The sequence below is a fragment of the Herpailurus yagouaroundi genome, unplaced genomic scaffold, assembly GCF_014898765.1.
Source record: "Herpailurus yagouaroundi ecotype Mexico unplaced genomic scaffold, PumYag 139, whole genome shotgun sequence".
Lineage (NCBI taxonomy): Eukaryota > Metazoa > Chordata > Mammalia > Carnivora > Felidae > Herpailurus > Herpailurus yagouaroundi.
In genome coordinates, this window is record NW_024412394.1 from 33,930,954 (window position 1) to 33,947,766 (window position 16,813).

At 31.7% G+C, this 16,813-nt stretch overlaps 1 protein-coding gene across 50 annotated transcripts in view; it reads left to right on the forward strand.

The window, feature by feature from the left end:
• Positions 1-16,813, forward strand: part of RIMS1 (regulating synaptic membrane exocytosis 1) — a 494,117-nt gene that overhangs the window by 383,455 nt on the left and 93,849 nt on the right. For 30 of the 50 annotated variants that reach the window (XM_040473893.1, XM_040473902.1, XM_040473900.1 and 27 more), the window contains 2 exons: positions 4,761-4,873; positions 10,892-11,058. The exons of the other annotated variants lie outside the window; for them this stretch is intronic. In XM_040473893.1, the coding sequence (XP_040329827.1) occupies positions 4,761-4,873; positions 10,892-11,058 (280 nt within the window). The remainder of the gene's footprint in view (positions 1-4,760; positions 4,874-10,891; positions 11,059-16,813) is intronic. 50 annotated transcript variants of the gene reach the window in all.

A 16,813-nucleotide genomic window follows, 5' to 3' on the forward strand; every position in this document is an offset into this window, starting at 1 on the left:
GTTTCATTTATTTATTTCATTCTGCCTGACAAATTCCAGATATGCGGTCATTTATCATTGCTTTCTCTGAGGCATCAGAGCAAAGATGGGACTCCATTATCACTGAAGACTCATTGTACTACTAAATAGCAGTGAAGCAGAGGCATTAATTTTTCTGTTCACAAAGTGTGATAACACATTGTAGTTGACTTGACAAGCTTAGTTATCCTATCCAAATATGATCCTGTGTCACCACTGACAGATGTACTAGCTCACCTTGTTACAAAGTAAAATAATAATATTTTTACTTTAATATATTTACTAATATAGAAATTTTTATTATTCCTGTTCTCTTTTACACTTTTGTTTCACTTGGAATACCCAAAAGTATTTGAAGGCTTAACAACATATTGTATGGATTTTCTTTTTTGCCTGTAAACACAAATATTTAAAATTCCGAATTCATGTTAATTTGTAGATGCATAGGAAGAAATGAAGATTCAGAGCAAATTTATCTTTGTATAATTGTAAATTTATGAATATTTTTAATATATCTAAGAAAGTATAATGATTACATTATAATTATCTTAAATTACACTTAACTCTAATATTTAAAATATTTTTAAGCAAATCACAAATGTCCGGTAAGTCAAAGGAGTTTCCCAGAAAAATCACATTCTTTTTAGTGGAGGTGATACTATATACATATGTGTGCACTGTATATATATAGCTTTCAGTGATGGGTTAAGGAAGATTTATTAAATATTCTTAAGCTTTTTATTTTTTTATTTTTTAAGTCACAGGCCTTATCTTAAATAGTCTTACAAAGAGATAAAATTGGAAGAAATTCATGCAGGCACAAACACAGTATTTGCAAATGATTTCAGCTTATTTGTACTTTCATCAAAGATCATCCATACCATTAAACTAAGAATACATCACAAAATTTGGAAAATGAAAAGGGAGCAATTATTTTACTCTGACTTCTTAATAGTATCTAATATTTTCCACTAGAAAATTGTAATAAATTATAGACTTTAAAATCATATTTACTGTTCTCATCTTTCATACTCTAATAAGAGTCCCTGTTGAGCTTAGAAGAAATCATTTCACAAGTATGATTTTAAATTAACCTGTAAAAAAGTTCTAGTTTTATACTTTCTTAATTGTAATGTTGAGTCCATATTTGATATATAGACATTCACTTGATAAAAATTCCAGTTTAAAAATAACTGAAAGTAAAGTGGACCTAAGAAAACAGATTTAAGTTCAATAAATATTTTTTAAGTTAGTATCTGCTTTTTTAAAAAACACAATTCAACATCAAACACAGCATTCAGCTTTTAGAAAGCATAGTGAATAATTCCAACTTAAAGAACTTTTGTATAAAATTATAGTGTTAATTGCACCTTAGAGGTAGAGAAGAATTGTTTATTACTGTCACTCTATCTGCAATTCTAGCTGAAACAGTCTCTAACAAACATCCTTTTTTGACTATATTGTATCTAATGACTATATGTTCATTAAAAGATTAAATGCAATTGCATGATAATTACATTTGTTGTATAAAATGAGAGGGTATTTTTTTAACTCTAGTATGTGACAGTTTTGAAATTAAAAAAAAAATTAAAACCCAGAAGTCCTCCAATTTTTAAATTCTTTTTATAAAGAACGAGCAACTGGCATTTTAATGATTTTGTTAGTTTACAATGCTACCAATATTCAGGATACTCCTAAATGTGAATTTGATGCTAGGATTTTGGGGAGAATTGGAAGATATTTCATATTTTAATTTTGCTATTGGCATTAAAAGTCAATACAAAAATTTTAAATGGTGATTAGTAATCATTCTTTTCAAAGTAAGATATTTGAGCTCTATGGGCTGTGGCTCATTTTCCTTATATTGGGATACTCAACAGGTAATCATATTCCAAGGATGCAATTTAGTTTTATCATTGCTAAGTATCTGTTATTTTGTATAAATCATGTACATTAATAATCATGTCATCTGGTTCAAATTTATGATAAATATTTTAATTCATATATTTGTTTTTACTATTTAGATAGACACACCAATAATTCAGAAATAATGTCATTTCATTTCAAAATAGATTGTTTAAAAATAAAATGCAAGTAAGCAAACTCTGTAAAAAGTGTAAAGAACTTGTATAAAGTTATTTCAGAATACACACTAATGTACAAGCCATAAGGAAATAATGAGAACTACTTAAAAATGTAAATTTTATGGAATTATCTGATCTTTTGATTATGAGTAAGTAAATGATAAGCTATTTGCGTTTTGCTTCTGTTCTTGAAGTCTGAGAGCAAGCAGTGAGGACAGCATGGCAACTATATTTTTGCTGGCTAGTCAAGGGAGTCTACTGGTGGTTTTGAGTCAGATTTTGGGCATTTTCTTTCTTCAACAGATTAAAAGATGTCAACTTTCACTCCTTTAAGAATAAAAATAGTTTATTAATCATTTTTAGAAGGTCAAAGTGAAGTCATTTAAAACCATTTTAGGATTTATTTTATTTAGGCTACCCCTGTCTCCTTATGATTTCATTTTCAGTTTTTCAAAATAAAGATTTAAATGCAGCCATGTCATATTTAGAGACATGAGGTGTTGTCCTGGCAGACTAAAATCATCAGAACTGTTTCAGATTGCTTCAGGCCAGTAGTTCTTGAGAAATCTTTTCAGTGTCAAGTTATTGTCTTCCCTAGGAATTTCATGATACTAAAAGTGAAGGTCACAAAGTTATGGGCTAATCAATGTGAAAAATTTCTTAAAATTAGTATAATTTATTGAGAATATGAAGCTAATACCATTTAAATTTGCTTTTATCACAAAGATGGCTTTGAGTTACTTCCAGTTTTAAGTGTAGAGTATAACTGATTGCATACAGTTCATTTAACTTCCTTGAAATTCAAAGCAAATGACTGAGCAAGGGTCCAGAGGCACCCACAAAATAGGCATAAGGCAGAGAACAGATAATTGTGCATTTTCTTGTATTGCCTATGGCTTTCTGCAAATATAACTCATATTTCTCAATAGATTTTTCTCATTTTCTAATTAATCTCAAGTAGCCTTTTACTTTCTAGTACTTGTTACGACTCCTTTAATACTGTCAAGTATACATTTCTGAACTACTTCTCTCAAGATCTCCATAGAGCCATCCTTTAATCATACAGTTATCATTTCCTGTCAACATTTCCAAAGCAATTGTGCATCATTGCTTAATTCACAAAACTGTGATGTTAGGGATTGATACTGTCTATCTCATTTACTGAATTTAAGCAAAGCTAAACATCTAATAATTTTATACTAAAAATATAATTAAAATATTTATCCACACATTTCAAACTATGTATTTGTCTCTTGTGCTGTTAGTTTGTACACACAATAAAAGCTACATATTTATATAATCTTTATAATTGGTGTCAGTATCTTTTATCAAGAATGATAGACCTTTAATCATTGCAGTGGTAAAATTTGCCAACAAGTATCTTTATAAACTCTTTGTAAGAGATGAAATCATCAGCCAAGTTAAGTCACATATATCAACATTTATACTATCCTCTAAGTCATTGGGCCCTCTTGACAGAAGCCCCAATACTTTAATCACATACAAATAGGTATTTTTCCATATATACATATATATATATATATATATATATATATATATATACACACACACACATATATATACATATAAATGTATATATGTGTGTGTGTATACATATATACATATATATATGTATATATGTATATATGTATACACACACATAACTTAAAAATAAATCTTAGCACTGGTTGCAGAGGTTGAATAGTCCAGGAAATTGTCAAAAGATAAGTTGTAAAAAATAAAAATAGGTCTCACACAATACAGGTGTATGTTTTGAAGATTTGATTCTGCACACTTGGCTCTTTTTTCCCCTTACTTTGTAAAAATGTATTAATTAATGGCATGCTCTTGAAGCTAAGCTGCTTCTGATGGATTCTGACTTAAAATAACTTGTACTTTATTGAAAGCTATAATTTTCCCATCTAAACAGTCACACTTGCTACTCAGGAGATTAATAAAGACTTAAATGTAATGCAGTTCTTCACAAATTATAACTTAAATAGCTAAACATTTTATGTCACTTTTTCAAAGCATACGAATTTCATCTATGTGGTCAGACAGAGCCACCAGAAATACAAATCTAATCTTTACTCTTAGTCCTTTTTTAAGACTGGAAATATTCATGAAATGCTACAGGTAGAAATTAATGATTTAATAAGAGTGCCTCAGCAAACCAGGTGCTTACCAATTAAAATAGTTTTTAGGTGACTGCTGTTAGTTGAGGATATTAAGTGGGTGTGTGCATGCATGTTAAGCATGTGCATATATGTGTGATGTCTTCAGTATGCATATTTATTTTCTCTATATATGTACATGCAACAACCAGTTGATTAAATTGAAAGCATATTTTCACAATTAAATCTGATTTCATATAGTCATGAATGGAATTGAAAATATTTCAGATCAGGTGAAGAAGCAGCGGGGTCCTTATATTTTGTTACTAACATTTGTGTTCCCCATTTTGTGTGATTTGAGTCATGTTCATCTTTAAATTAACAGGTGATAGCATTGTATATTCTGCATTTTGTTTATTAGTCATGTGTTACTTCTAAATTTTCATTTAATCGAAGTCATATCAAAAGAATTGAAATCTTAAACCATTCAGTTCCTAAAAGTGCTTCGCCTGTGTTAATAGGCTTCCATTGTGTGTTTTTGCAGCAAGCTTAGTAGTGGAGGAGCGAACAAGACAGATGAAAATGAAAGTGCATCGATTTAAGCAGACAACAGGGTCTGGTTCTAGTCAAGAACTTGATCGCGAGCAATATTCCAAGGTAAAACAAGTAGTATCCAACCAAGAGTTTCCCTTTTAAAAATGTACAGTGTATATAGCAGGTAGGACTAGTAAGCACCAAGTTGTGTGAGAGAAGTTATCATTCAGGTGATGGTCTTGCATCATAACCTCTCTCCTCGATATTTTCACAAAATATATAACTCTGTTAAAATATTATTCACTTGGATTTAATGTTTTTTTCTAAAAAGGAAATGTAAATACTTGATATTATTAAAGTCTCTCAATGATCTGTTGTCAATAGTCAAATTCCTATACATAAGCAAGACATGAAGCCATTTTATTGCTTAAATTGCATTTAAAATATTAAGATGTAGATTCATAGTCTTAAGTACTATTTTAGGTTGATGTTTACTATTGAGATTTATTAGTGAATGACATAAGTTGTGCAATGTGAGATTTCTTATTGATCTGTCTTCAGTAAGAAAAGTGATAGCAAATTCTTAGAAACTGAAATTTACCCAATTTCAAGTGGCATTAAAACATTTAATTTATATTTCAGCATTATTTTGTAAGGATACACTACGAGTTTATAAACTGCTAAATAGCACCTAATAATTTTAATTAAAATATGCGTAGAATTGTATACCTCATGAAGCAATTTTAAATATATTATCTGGTTTATTTAAAAATCCTTTTTTTTTCGTTTAATACTACAAAAGTGGCACCAGCCATCACAGAACAACCTGTGTTATAATTTCATGTCAAGAAGCCCTTTTGGAAGTAATGACTTTTTAGAAATTCAAAATTAAAAAAAAAACCCAGCTACTAAATCAATATTGTTAATTTGAAATATGACTGTAGAAAAGCCTACTGATTTTTAAATGTTAGAGGTTGATCTCAGATATTCAGAGATTAATGCAAGAAAATAGAGGTGGTTACAAAATATGACTTGTCATATAGAGTCCTATGTATCAGAGGCAGTTTATCACTTTACATCTTAGGTTAGTTGCAGGAGGATTTCCAACTGAGATGTGACTCAGTGAGACTCAATATCCTAGGAATCTGAAACAACACTTTAAACAGTAAAAATCATTCAAAACAACACAAAACAAAACAGCAAGCAGAATATCTTGATGTTCCATAGAGTTGCTGATTCTAGCTCCACAAGTCTTCCCTGCGGTTCATTCTTAATTATTATCACTTAGCTTATTTGTTTGTCTTCTTTATGAATATCATCATCATCTTTGTTTTCTTTTACTACAAACGCAGTAGAGATTAGAAGACAGGATGATGTACGTCTTCTGCCTCCACATTGGATGCAGTTATTTAGAAAAGTTCTTTAAACTGGAAATGCTTCATTGTAGCTGGACATGCCTCATTGGTTTCTTAGCATCATGTCAAAGGATAAGGTCAAATAGAACATTGAGTTGGAGTTAGGGCCAGTAGAGGAAGCAAGAAAGAGATAAACAATCACGGTAATACTGAAAACCTTTCTGGTCATTCTGAAGTAGGACTCTAATCATTAATCAGTTGATCAAAAAAAATCTAAAAACGAAGTGCCCTAGAAGTCTAAACAACCACTAATACTTAATACTCATGATGAATCACAAGTAGGTTTATCTTGGTTGGGAGATTCCAAGTTCTCTGATTTCATAGAAATTTAGAATCAGATGAAATTGATCTTCTATTCCAGCTCTCTTATTTACCCAGCTTATGAAAACTGAGGTCTCACCCAGAATTAGTAAAGCCTTTCTGTGGAGTGATAAGCCCTAGAACTCCTGGTCTTAAACTTAGGTACTAATGGGGCGCCTGGGTGGCGCAGTCGGTTAAGCGTCCGGCTTCAGCCAGGTCACGATCTCGCGGTCCGTGAGTTCGAGCCCCGCGTCGGGCTCTGGGCTGATGGCTCAGAGCCTGGAGCCTGTTTCCGATTCTGTGTCTCCCTCTCTCTCTGCCCCTCCCCCGTTCATGCTCTGTCTCTCTCTGTCCCAAAAATAAATAAACGTTGAAAAAAAATTAAAAAAAAAAAAACTTAGGTACTACTGTTCTGCATCTTGTATCATTGAAATGTACATGTCATCCCAGTTGGATTCATAAGTTCTTCCAGGGCTTTTAATTTGAATACAATTAAACTATCACATTCTGTCTTTGCCCCCTCCTTTACACAATCATTCTTTTTCTTTTTCTCTCTCATCCCATTTGAATATTTTAAAAAAAACATTACTTTCAAATATGTTACTGTTTCTCCTATGGCATAAATTGATACTACTGTGTTACATAAATAAAATTATTACAAATTGTTGTATCAATAAATGTGAGATCATGGATATGGTATCTTTAAGAACTTATACGAATATAGGATAAGAAAAATAAATAGAATAACAAATAATTAGCTTATTTTTTATTTTATATGTCAAGCAGAAGTTACATACTCTGCAATTCTAGTATTCATATTATGGCCTAATGCTTACAATAAATTTTTTAAGTAGTTCCCATTTCATTAGGAAATCATGTAAGTAGTTTTCCATTTTAAGTAGTTTCATTTCCATTAACTCAAAACTCTTTTACGTGCTTAAGAAAGTCTTTCTCATTTTTTATTCTTTTACCCCAACCATTTTATAATTAACTTTACAAAAATCTATTTTATTCATATAATTGAGAACAACCATTGTCATAAATTTAATATACATTAAATTTTGAACTTTATTCCTTTATTGACTCTGTTTTAGTGTTTTAATCCACTTGACATTTTGAATGAATAGCTTTGTTGAAATTCTGCCAAATTAGAAATTAGTTAACCATTCTCGGAATATTTAGAACCAAACACCAATAGAACTAGATTTTCTTCAGGGCAAAGAATTCCTAGACAAATGTACTATAATTCCTAAAACGTTTCAAACCTGGCACCTCCTTTAAAATATGGAACATCCCTAACTGTCCTGAGTAGGGAATTAGCACTAACTTTTCTTTTGAAAAAATACAAGACTGCTTTAGGATCCCTGAAATGTGATACCATGATGTTTTTTCAATGATGGTATACAGTGTTACATTCCCTAGTGATGGGGTGAAATTCATAATTGGAGGGTAAGTTCTCATTTAAGCACTCACATTTTAAAAAGTGTTTATGTTTCTATAGTCCAGGAACAGCAACCAAGACTAATGGGATGAGTTTTGTAGGTAGCTGTTAAGTGTTTATTGTTACTTATTTTTAAAAATAGCTGCCCTATAATTAGAGCCTCCCTTCACATCAATGACTTATTTCCCTGCTGTACGATTAGTATAAATTCTTCCTAGGGATATTATATTTCTAAAAATATAATAGAATATTATAATATAATAATATAATAGCTATTATTAAAATATTAAATAATATAGTTAATGTGTTTCCATTAAAATATTTAATTGATAAATAGGAAATTTAACAAATTATGCTTGATTAAAAGTCAGTCATTATTTAAATTTCTAACAGATTTTGAAAATAAGTAAATAGTAAAAGGCAAATATAAAAGTCTTTCATTTCCTTCAAATAACTAAATGCAAAGAAAACTGATCTTGTGTGAGAATGATGGATTTTTCTTTCGCCCAGCATAGAAAAATTTAATATGATCTAGTTTTTTAAGATACCTTGTTTTATTACTTTGCTGAAATAGCAGAAGTCTATATACAAAAATGTTGAAGAAGAGATGGCTTACAGAAAAGCAAGATTTCTTTAGGAGAAATAGTTCCATGTACACGCACATACCCTGATGTTATAGTCTATACTGTATGTTATGGGCATTTGCCAAATAAGGGGAACATTTGTTCTGGGTGTCAACACAATGCCAGAAAAATCTCCTGTAGCTGGGTACATTTTTATTGTATTAGAACCCAATTCTTCCATATTCTTTCATGGACAAGCTATCATTTCAATATGTTTGGAAACATTGTAATAATTACATGATCTATGTACTTAGCAAAATCATTTCCAAGACAAGTAATATAGGAGTTGTGTTTGTATCCTACTAACTATTAAATTTAGATCCTGCTGTCAGCATATTTTAGTTTTTACCACATCTACTCTGTAAATAAAAAATAGTTCTGATTGAAATGAATCATGTCAGGATCATGTTAATCAGATGTAACAGAATTTGATGATGAAACGTTACCACATAAATTTAAAATGCACCTTACCTTAAATCATATTAATGTTAGAGCATACATCAAGTTGTATAAATAGCTCAATTCTGGACATATATGAATTTTCTTTTGGATTATAATTTGATATATGGCTTTCAAAAACAAGTCATGCAATTATGAAAAATTTCTTTGGAAAGATAATTTCATTGATATTCTATAATTTGGAATTGTTTTCATGCTTGATGTGAAGCTCCTTGCTCAGTACATACACATGAGAAGTAAAGAATTAAAACTAACATGTAAATACCTCAGGCCTGAACTATTCTTATCTGAGGAATTTCTAAATAAACATGATTATCTTTTCTAGCATTTTTAAAAATGTACTGTTGTTTTATACTTCTTTTTGTATATACAGATCCAGGTTTTTAGCATCATTTTATTTAGTATACTTTAGCAAGACAATTATTTATACAAATTTTTATAAATAGATGGATTACTTTAAGTTCATTAAAAGTTATCTGATAGGGAACATCAGAAAATGGATGAGCTTTTCTACAACTTTAATAAACATTTGATATTTTCACACTTTAATGTATAAACATAGAATTAAATTACTTGATAAGAAACTTAAATACCCAGTGTTTAGTCATGTGTTCCTTTTAGTTATGTGTTCTTTTGTTAATAAGTTATATTATCTTGGGGCGCCTGGGTGGCTCAGTCGGTTGAGCTTCCGACTTCGGCCCAGGTCACGATCTCACCGTCTGTGAGTTCGAGCCCCACATCGGGCTCTGTGCTGACAGCTCAGAGCCTGGAGCCTGCTTCGGATTCTGTGTCTCCCTCTGTCTCTAACCCTCCCCCACTCATGCTCTGTCTCTCCCTGTCTCAAATATAAAATAAAACATTTAAAAAAATTAAAAAAAATAAGTTATATTATTCTTAACTTCCAGTAATAAACATAAGAGAATCACTTAATATATTAGGTATTTCAAAATTATATATAATTAAGGTTTAAGTGGTTATATTATAACCTATTTATTATAATAAAAACACATATATAAAATACTAATATATGAAGCTCTTTGCTATTTGTTCCACTGCAAAAAGAATCAAGTAGAAAGAAGAAGAGCTTATTAGGGCTCTGACAACTTTGCCTGTTTTAATCTTTTACCTAATGAATTCTAAAATCTTCAGTAATGAATACCAAAGACAAATTTAAAAATACAAGATATAGTGTTAATTCTAATTTTAATAGAAATCCTTTTTTTTTTTTTTATTTTTGACACTGAGCTGATAGTTTAAATCTGAAAATCTCTACTTAATTATAATAGAAAGTTGAAGTCCAGTCTTACCTCCATGGCTCTAATCCTCCTTGGCACAGCCCCTCAGCTTTTGACATAGCCCTTCTTTGTGAAGACATACATTTTTTTCAAGAAATTTGAAACAATGTGATGTCTTGAAATAGGGAAAATATGTAGGTAAATTGAATCATTTTAGAAAGAATCAAAAATACAGACAGATAGAAGCAGCCTATACTTTGCTAGAGTAGCGGTGAATAAAATGGGTAATTATGACAACTAAAGCAAAATAGAGAAACCGATACACTAGAAAAAGTACCTAATACAATTTTGAGGTTTCAAGTATTTGCCAATAATTTATTCAGTGAATTTTCCACCCAAATATTTAAAGTTTTTGTTTGATTTATAATTCAGCCTTCATAAACCTCTTTTTTTTTTTTTTTTTTTTTTTTAACCGCTCAGAGGATGTAGGATTTTTATACTGAAAATCATATATTACATTGTGTTTGGATTATTTTAAATTCCACACCTACTTTTATGAAGGTACACTTTTGCTTGGTGTAGGCAAAGTAGTCATTAACCTCACCGTGTATGTCTCTTTTCCCACAACCTGATGATGGAGCTCACACTTTCTTGTTTTTAATCTTTAGTATAACATACATAAAGATCAGTACAGAAGCTGTGATAACGTCTCTGCCAAATCATCAGATAGTGATGTCAGTGATGTGTCCGCCATTTCCCGAACCAGCAGTGCCTCACGCCTCAGCAGCACAAGCTTTATGTCAGAGCAATCTGAGCACCCCAGGGGTAGGATCAGGTGAGTTGGCAATACTCTTTATATAAACTGGGTCTGTATCGGGATAAAAATGCAACTAACTTTCTTAATGTTCCTACTAAAAAACAGTTTAGGTCAAGTAGCAGAAACATTTCACTAACATTGTTGGGACTGGAGTGGGTGGAGCATTTATTTGTTGTTGTATAATGTCGCCTATAGACTGTTCGGTACTGTCTACCTTATAGCCAGAGTCATAATTTTAAAGATTGTTGGAGTCACATTTACAGGAATTTCTTCTTTTTTTAAGTTTATTTATTTATTTTGAGGGAGAGAAAGAGAGGGAGGGAGGGAGGGAGAGAGAGAGAGAGAGAGAGCATGAGCAGGGAAGGGTCAAAGAGACAAGGAGAGAGAGAATCTTAGGCAGGCTCCACTCTGAGCGTGAGGCTCGAATTCATGAACCGTTGAGATTATGACCTCAGCCCAAATCAAGAGTCAGATGCTTAACCAAATGAAGCCACTCAGGCGCCCCTACAGGAGTTTTTTCTAATACGATTAAATCCACAGAGCATTCTTTAGTGTCAAAAAATCTTTCCTATAAAGGGCCAGCTAGTAAATATTTTGGGATATGTACAACAGTCTCTGTTGTATTTACTTTATGATGTCATTGTGGTGTGAAAGCTATGCAAACAATTGAGCATAGCTGTATTCTAATAAAATTTTATTTATAAAAACAGGAAGTGGGCTACATTTTGCCTGTGGGCTTTAGTTTGCTGATCTCTTTAGTCCCATTGTAGTTGGTCTGCTTTCAGAGTAGGATTGAACAGATGTGATACAGAGTATACATACCTAGTTTACATTACATGAGTTGTAACAAATTTTCATGAAGTTTGTTTAAATCTCCAGTTGTGCTTTTGTTTTCTTACAATGAAAATACCCTGCTGTGAAAGGGAAAAGACTGCAGGAATCCAAGTGCCATCTTATGTAAAGCAGACTCAATATGGGCAAGGCATATTTTATATTTGTTCTTAACTAGTTTCCAGAAATAGAAGTTTCATTGAAGGAATTTGGGCCTTGATGAATGGCCCAAGAGACATAAATGCTCAGAATAGGAGAAATTACCTTTCTAATACTCTGAAAATCTGTTATTGGACATTTTGATGATTTGCAATATGTTCAAGCATTCCTTCTTCCTGGATTTCCCTTTACCTCCCATCATCTGCTAAAGCAAATTGAGAGTAATTGTCTTACTGTTAATTAACAGTGTCATATTCTGATCATCTACATGAGCAATTTCAACTTTGATGAAGATGTTAATAGAATATGCTTTATTTCTATTTATGATATTCTTAGCATCTGGTCCTAACGGAATATGATGTTCCCTAAAACTTAAAATAGAATTAGAAGAGCTAAAAGACATAGCCCCATTGAGCTGCTTAGGATCAAGGGGTAAAAATTATTCTAATGGATTCCTTTTAATTGAAATATTAAGATATTATGTTTCAAAACCTATTCAGTTTAGCAAAATTATTGATAAGTAGGACTTCAACAAGGACTTTTTCACATTTAATCACTAAAAACAACTTACTGAATAATTATAAACTAAATCTTAAAGTAATTTCTATTTATATTCACAATAGAGACAAGTACCTTGAGTCCTACACTATAAAATATTACTGGTTAATAGAATTCATATTACTAGTCAATTACAGGAATAATTTGTGGGCCCATTTTTATTTCTTGAAATTGCAAGAGAATAGTATTCTTCAAAACTTGGTCTTTAGGAAAAAGTTGGCTGTGTGATTTTTGAGGAAGAAAGCAAAGAACAGAAACTAGGTAGTGCAACAAAGGACTGCGATTTCATACAAAGGGGTTCAGAAGAAACTACGTGGTAGGATATTGGAACCAGTGTTACTTTGTGGGAAAATGCCAGTTTAAGAAATCAACACTAATTATAACTGTGTCAAGATAGGAAACAAAAGATAGAGGATTCTATGTCTCCTTGATTCACATGACTTTTCTTACTTATTGAAGGTGGTGTGAATAGGCATGGACCTAAGAAGGGTACAAATAATTTCTTATTATTAAAAGTGCTAAATATAAGTGCTAAATGTAAATAAAAATGCTAAATATAAGTGCTAAATCAGTTTTTTCTAGGCATTTCTGTTTTCAGCTCCCTTTCCCTTCTCTGCGACTTAGAACACATATGAGCTGAGAGGGTTGTTGTTTATTTTTATATATAAGTGGATTATGTAAATTTTGTCCCTAAAGCTAATGACTAAACAAATTTCCCCTTAAGCTAACATGAAGAATTACTTTTCTTGTAGTCCCATACTTTAGGCCAGTGATTGATTCTCTGTATGTGGTATACATTTGATTTCTTAGAATACTTAGGAGGAAGAGAGAGGAAAACTGAGATATGGGTAGCTCTTTATTCTGACTTCAGTCTAGTTATCTTTTCATATACATTCTTCTCCCCACATATCCTCATAGGCACACAAGCACACCTGTACACACACACACACACAGTTATTTTGCATCCATCATCAACCATGTGGTAAAATGCTGAGAGGAGGTTTTGGAATGAAAAAAAAAAAAAAACAGAATGATTTCAATATAGAAATGCTGTGTCTCTCTTATTAGAACAATGTCTGCAGGCTCATCAGCCTTTAAATATTCCCTATTGTCGTAAGTAACACAACGATTGTTCTCATTATAGTACTGCTTCTCACTTCTTTTTTTTTTTTAACTAACATCTGCATAGGTTTTAAAATTCTATTTATTCAGGTTCATGGATAAAAGATGAACAAGTTTGATCAATTACGATGATAAAATGCATTTATATGTCATAATAAGTAGCAGCAAACTTTTGAATTTCTATCATGAAAGAAGACACCATTATTTCCAACACTAACTTAAAGTATAATGGCTAGGCTACATGCTCAAGGGGATTATAATCCATTTAAGAGTTTAAATCTATGTTTTCAATTTTTAGAAAAATATATATTTATTTATTTTGAGACAGAAAGAGAGAGAGCCTGCATGAGCAGGGCAGGGGCAGAGAGAGAGAGAATCCCAAGCAGGCTCTGCACTGTCAGTGCAGAGCCAGACACAGGACTTGATCTCACGAACCATGAGATCATGACCTGAGCCTAAATCAAGTGTCAGATGCTTAACTGACCGACCCACCCAGATGCCCTAAATCTATTTTTATGGGCTCATTCTATATCTAGATAGATAGATAGATAGATAGATAGATAGATAGATAGATAGATAGATATCATACACATGGAATATATATATATATATATAAGAAAACTTGAAAATATATGGAATATATATATTCAAATTTTCGTATGACACAAGACATGTTTTATTATATGATGTGTTGGATGAGTTTTATTCTGAAAGTCAACACAAGGATTGAGAGAACATTATAGCATTTCCAAAGACAGTATTCAGTACCCTAAAAGCCAATCAAATACCTAGTATTCTCATAAAGGATTATAGAAAGAAACTATATGACATGATCTTATCCACATTATATAAAATAATAGTATGTAGGTACTTAAAATACCATGTAGAGTTTTGATTTCCTCTAACCAAGTATATTATAAACCAAGAAAATGTTGAAATAAGCACATGTGAAATAAGAAATGGGCTGCACAACCTTCTGTGCAATTTATAGTTTTCCAGATGTTCCTTACTACAATTTCCTATTTATGATTCACAATACATGTTACTGTTGTTAAGGTCCTGGGAAGTTTTCTCTTGAAACAGTTTGTTTGTCTTTGTTTATTCCAAAATGTACCAAACTTATTCCACAATGTTCTTTTTCATAGGATATCAATTAGTATATTGAAAAGTTCTTGTGAGCGATTTGAGAAAATCTTTTTTAGTTAATTAGCATCTTTTTCTGCCTTAAAGATAAAAGACTATACAGTTGTTTCAAAGCCTGTTTGAGGACAAATAGAATTAAGCACTTATAGGATGTCTATAGGTTGAAAAATATAAATATGTTTGGATGAACAATTTCTAAAATATCATTTTCAAAGAGTGGTAGAGATTCATGGGCCATCACTTGAATCTTTTATGTTTGAGATGATTATGTACCAAATATCTTATCTACTCAAGTATGCTGCTAGCTAAACCACATGGTTCTGTGTGACTTGAGAAGGAGTATCCCTTCCTCCAGATGCATTCTGAATAGTTCATTCAAAATAGTCCAAAATATGTTTCATGTTTTCAAAGCTTACATATGCAGGGGGGCTATAGTAGGAAAAAAAAGTAAACTATGATGTTTGCATTTAAGGTAAATAACCTTGTGTAGATATAATGAATGAAAGTTGTTTGTTTTTTTTAATTTTCAAGGATTAAAACAATTTAAGCTTAAATAATTGTGTGGTTCTTAAAATAGAAAATCAACACTTGGGGCACCTGGGTAGCTGTCAGGCGTCAAACTCTGCTTAGGTTGTGATCTCATGGGTCATGAGTTCAAGCCCTTTGTTAGGCTCTGTGCTGACAGCTCAGAGACTGGAACCTGCTTCAGATTCTGTGTCTCCTTCTCTCTCTGCCCTTCCCCTACTCACGCTCTGTCTCTCTCAAAAATAAACATTAAAAAAATGTTTAAAAAATCAACACTTAATACTTCAAAATAGTAAGTATCGATAAAGATTGAAGTTTCTAGGTTTTCAGATATTTCTTGATTTGCCTTACAATTTTAATTTAGTATTTTCTTAAGTGTTCCTCAAAGAATGTTTTTCCATCCAACCACAAAATATGTACAGTATATTAGTAGAAGTGGCACAATTGACAATAAAAAATGTGCATATACTAGAAGCCAGAAAGAATATATTGAGCTTCTGAGTTCTCTGTTCACTTTTAAATTTAAGAAGATTTTCATCTCAGAAAGGAGATGAATTTTCTTGGTTTAGCTCTGAACTTGTTTTTCATCTTTATCACATATCATTTTATTTCCAGGCAGACATATTTCAGATGTTTCATACAAAACCATGCAGCAAATGCAGGCATAATCCTATAGTTGTTCTCAGGTGTTACAGAATTTTAGAAGCTTTGTCAAAACTATTTTCCAACAGCATTCACATTTGTAATGTATGTTCTCCTAGATCTACAAAGTTGGCTTTCTAGAGCAAGCTGGATTTTAATAAACAAACTTGAAGTGCAAATTTGATGTCACTAGTATTTGACCTTTTTGGTATCTCTTTTGGGAAGAATACTTATAAAAGCAATTACCTTTGTTTTCTACATTCATAGGTTGAAAGACGTGAAAGTTTTTTTTTTTTTTTAAGGTGTTAGGAGACTTTATTCATGCATTCATTCATTTCTGCAAAGCTACTTATATGAGTACTAGTATGGCATGAATTTTTTTTAAGAAACATTATCTTCTATATAGAAATAATAATCTTGCAGCCATAAACTTACTAAAATTTGGCATTTTGTATAGGCATAATGATTAGTAAACATACACTGAAAGAAATAGGTTTATATTTGGGGGGGAGTTTTAAGACATAGGTTAAATTATTTGAAATTTTTAATTGTGGGGGCGCCTGGGTGGCGCAGTCGGTTAAGCGTCCGACTTCAGCCAGGTCACGATCTCACGGTCTGTGAGTTCGAGCCCCGCGTCGGGCTCTGGGCTGATGGCTCAGAGCCTGGAGCCTGTTTCCGATTCTGTGTCTCCCTCTCTCTCTGCCCCTCCCCCATTCATGCTCTGTCTCTCTCTGTCCCAAAAATAAATAAACGTTGAAAAAAAAAATTTAAAAAAAAAAAGAAATTTTTAATT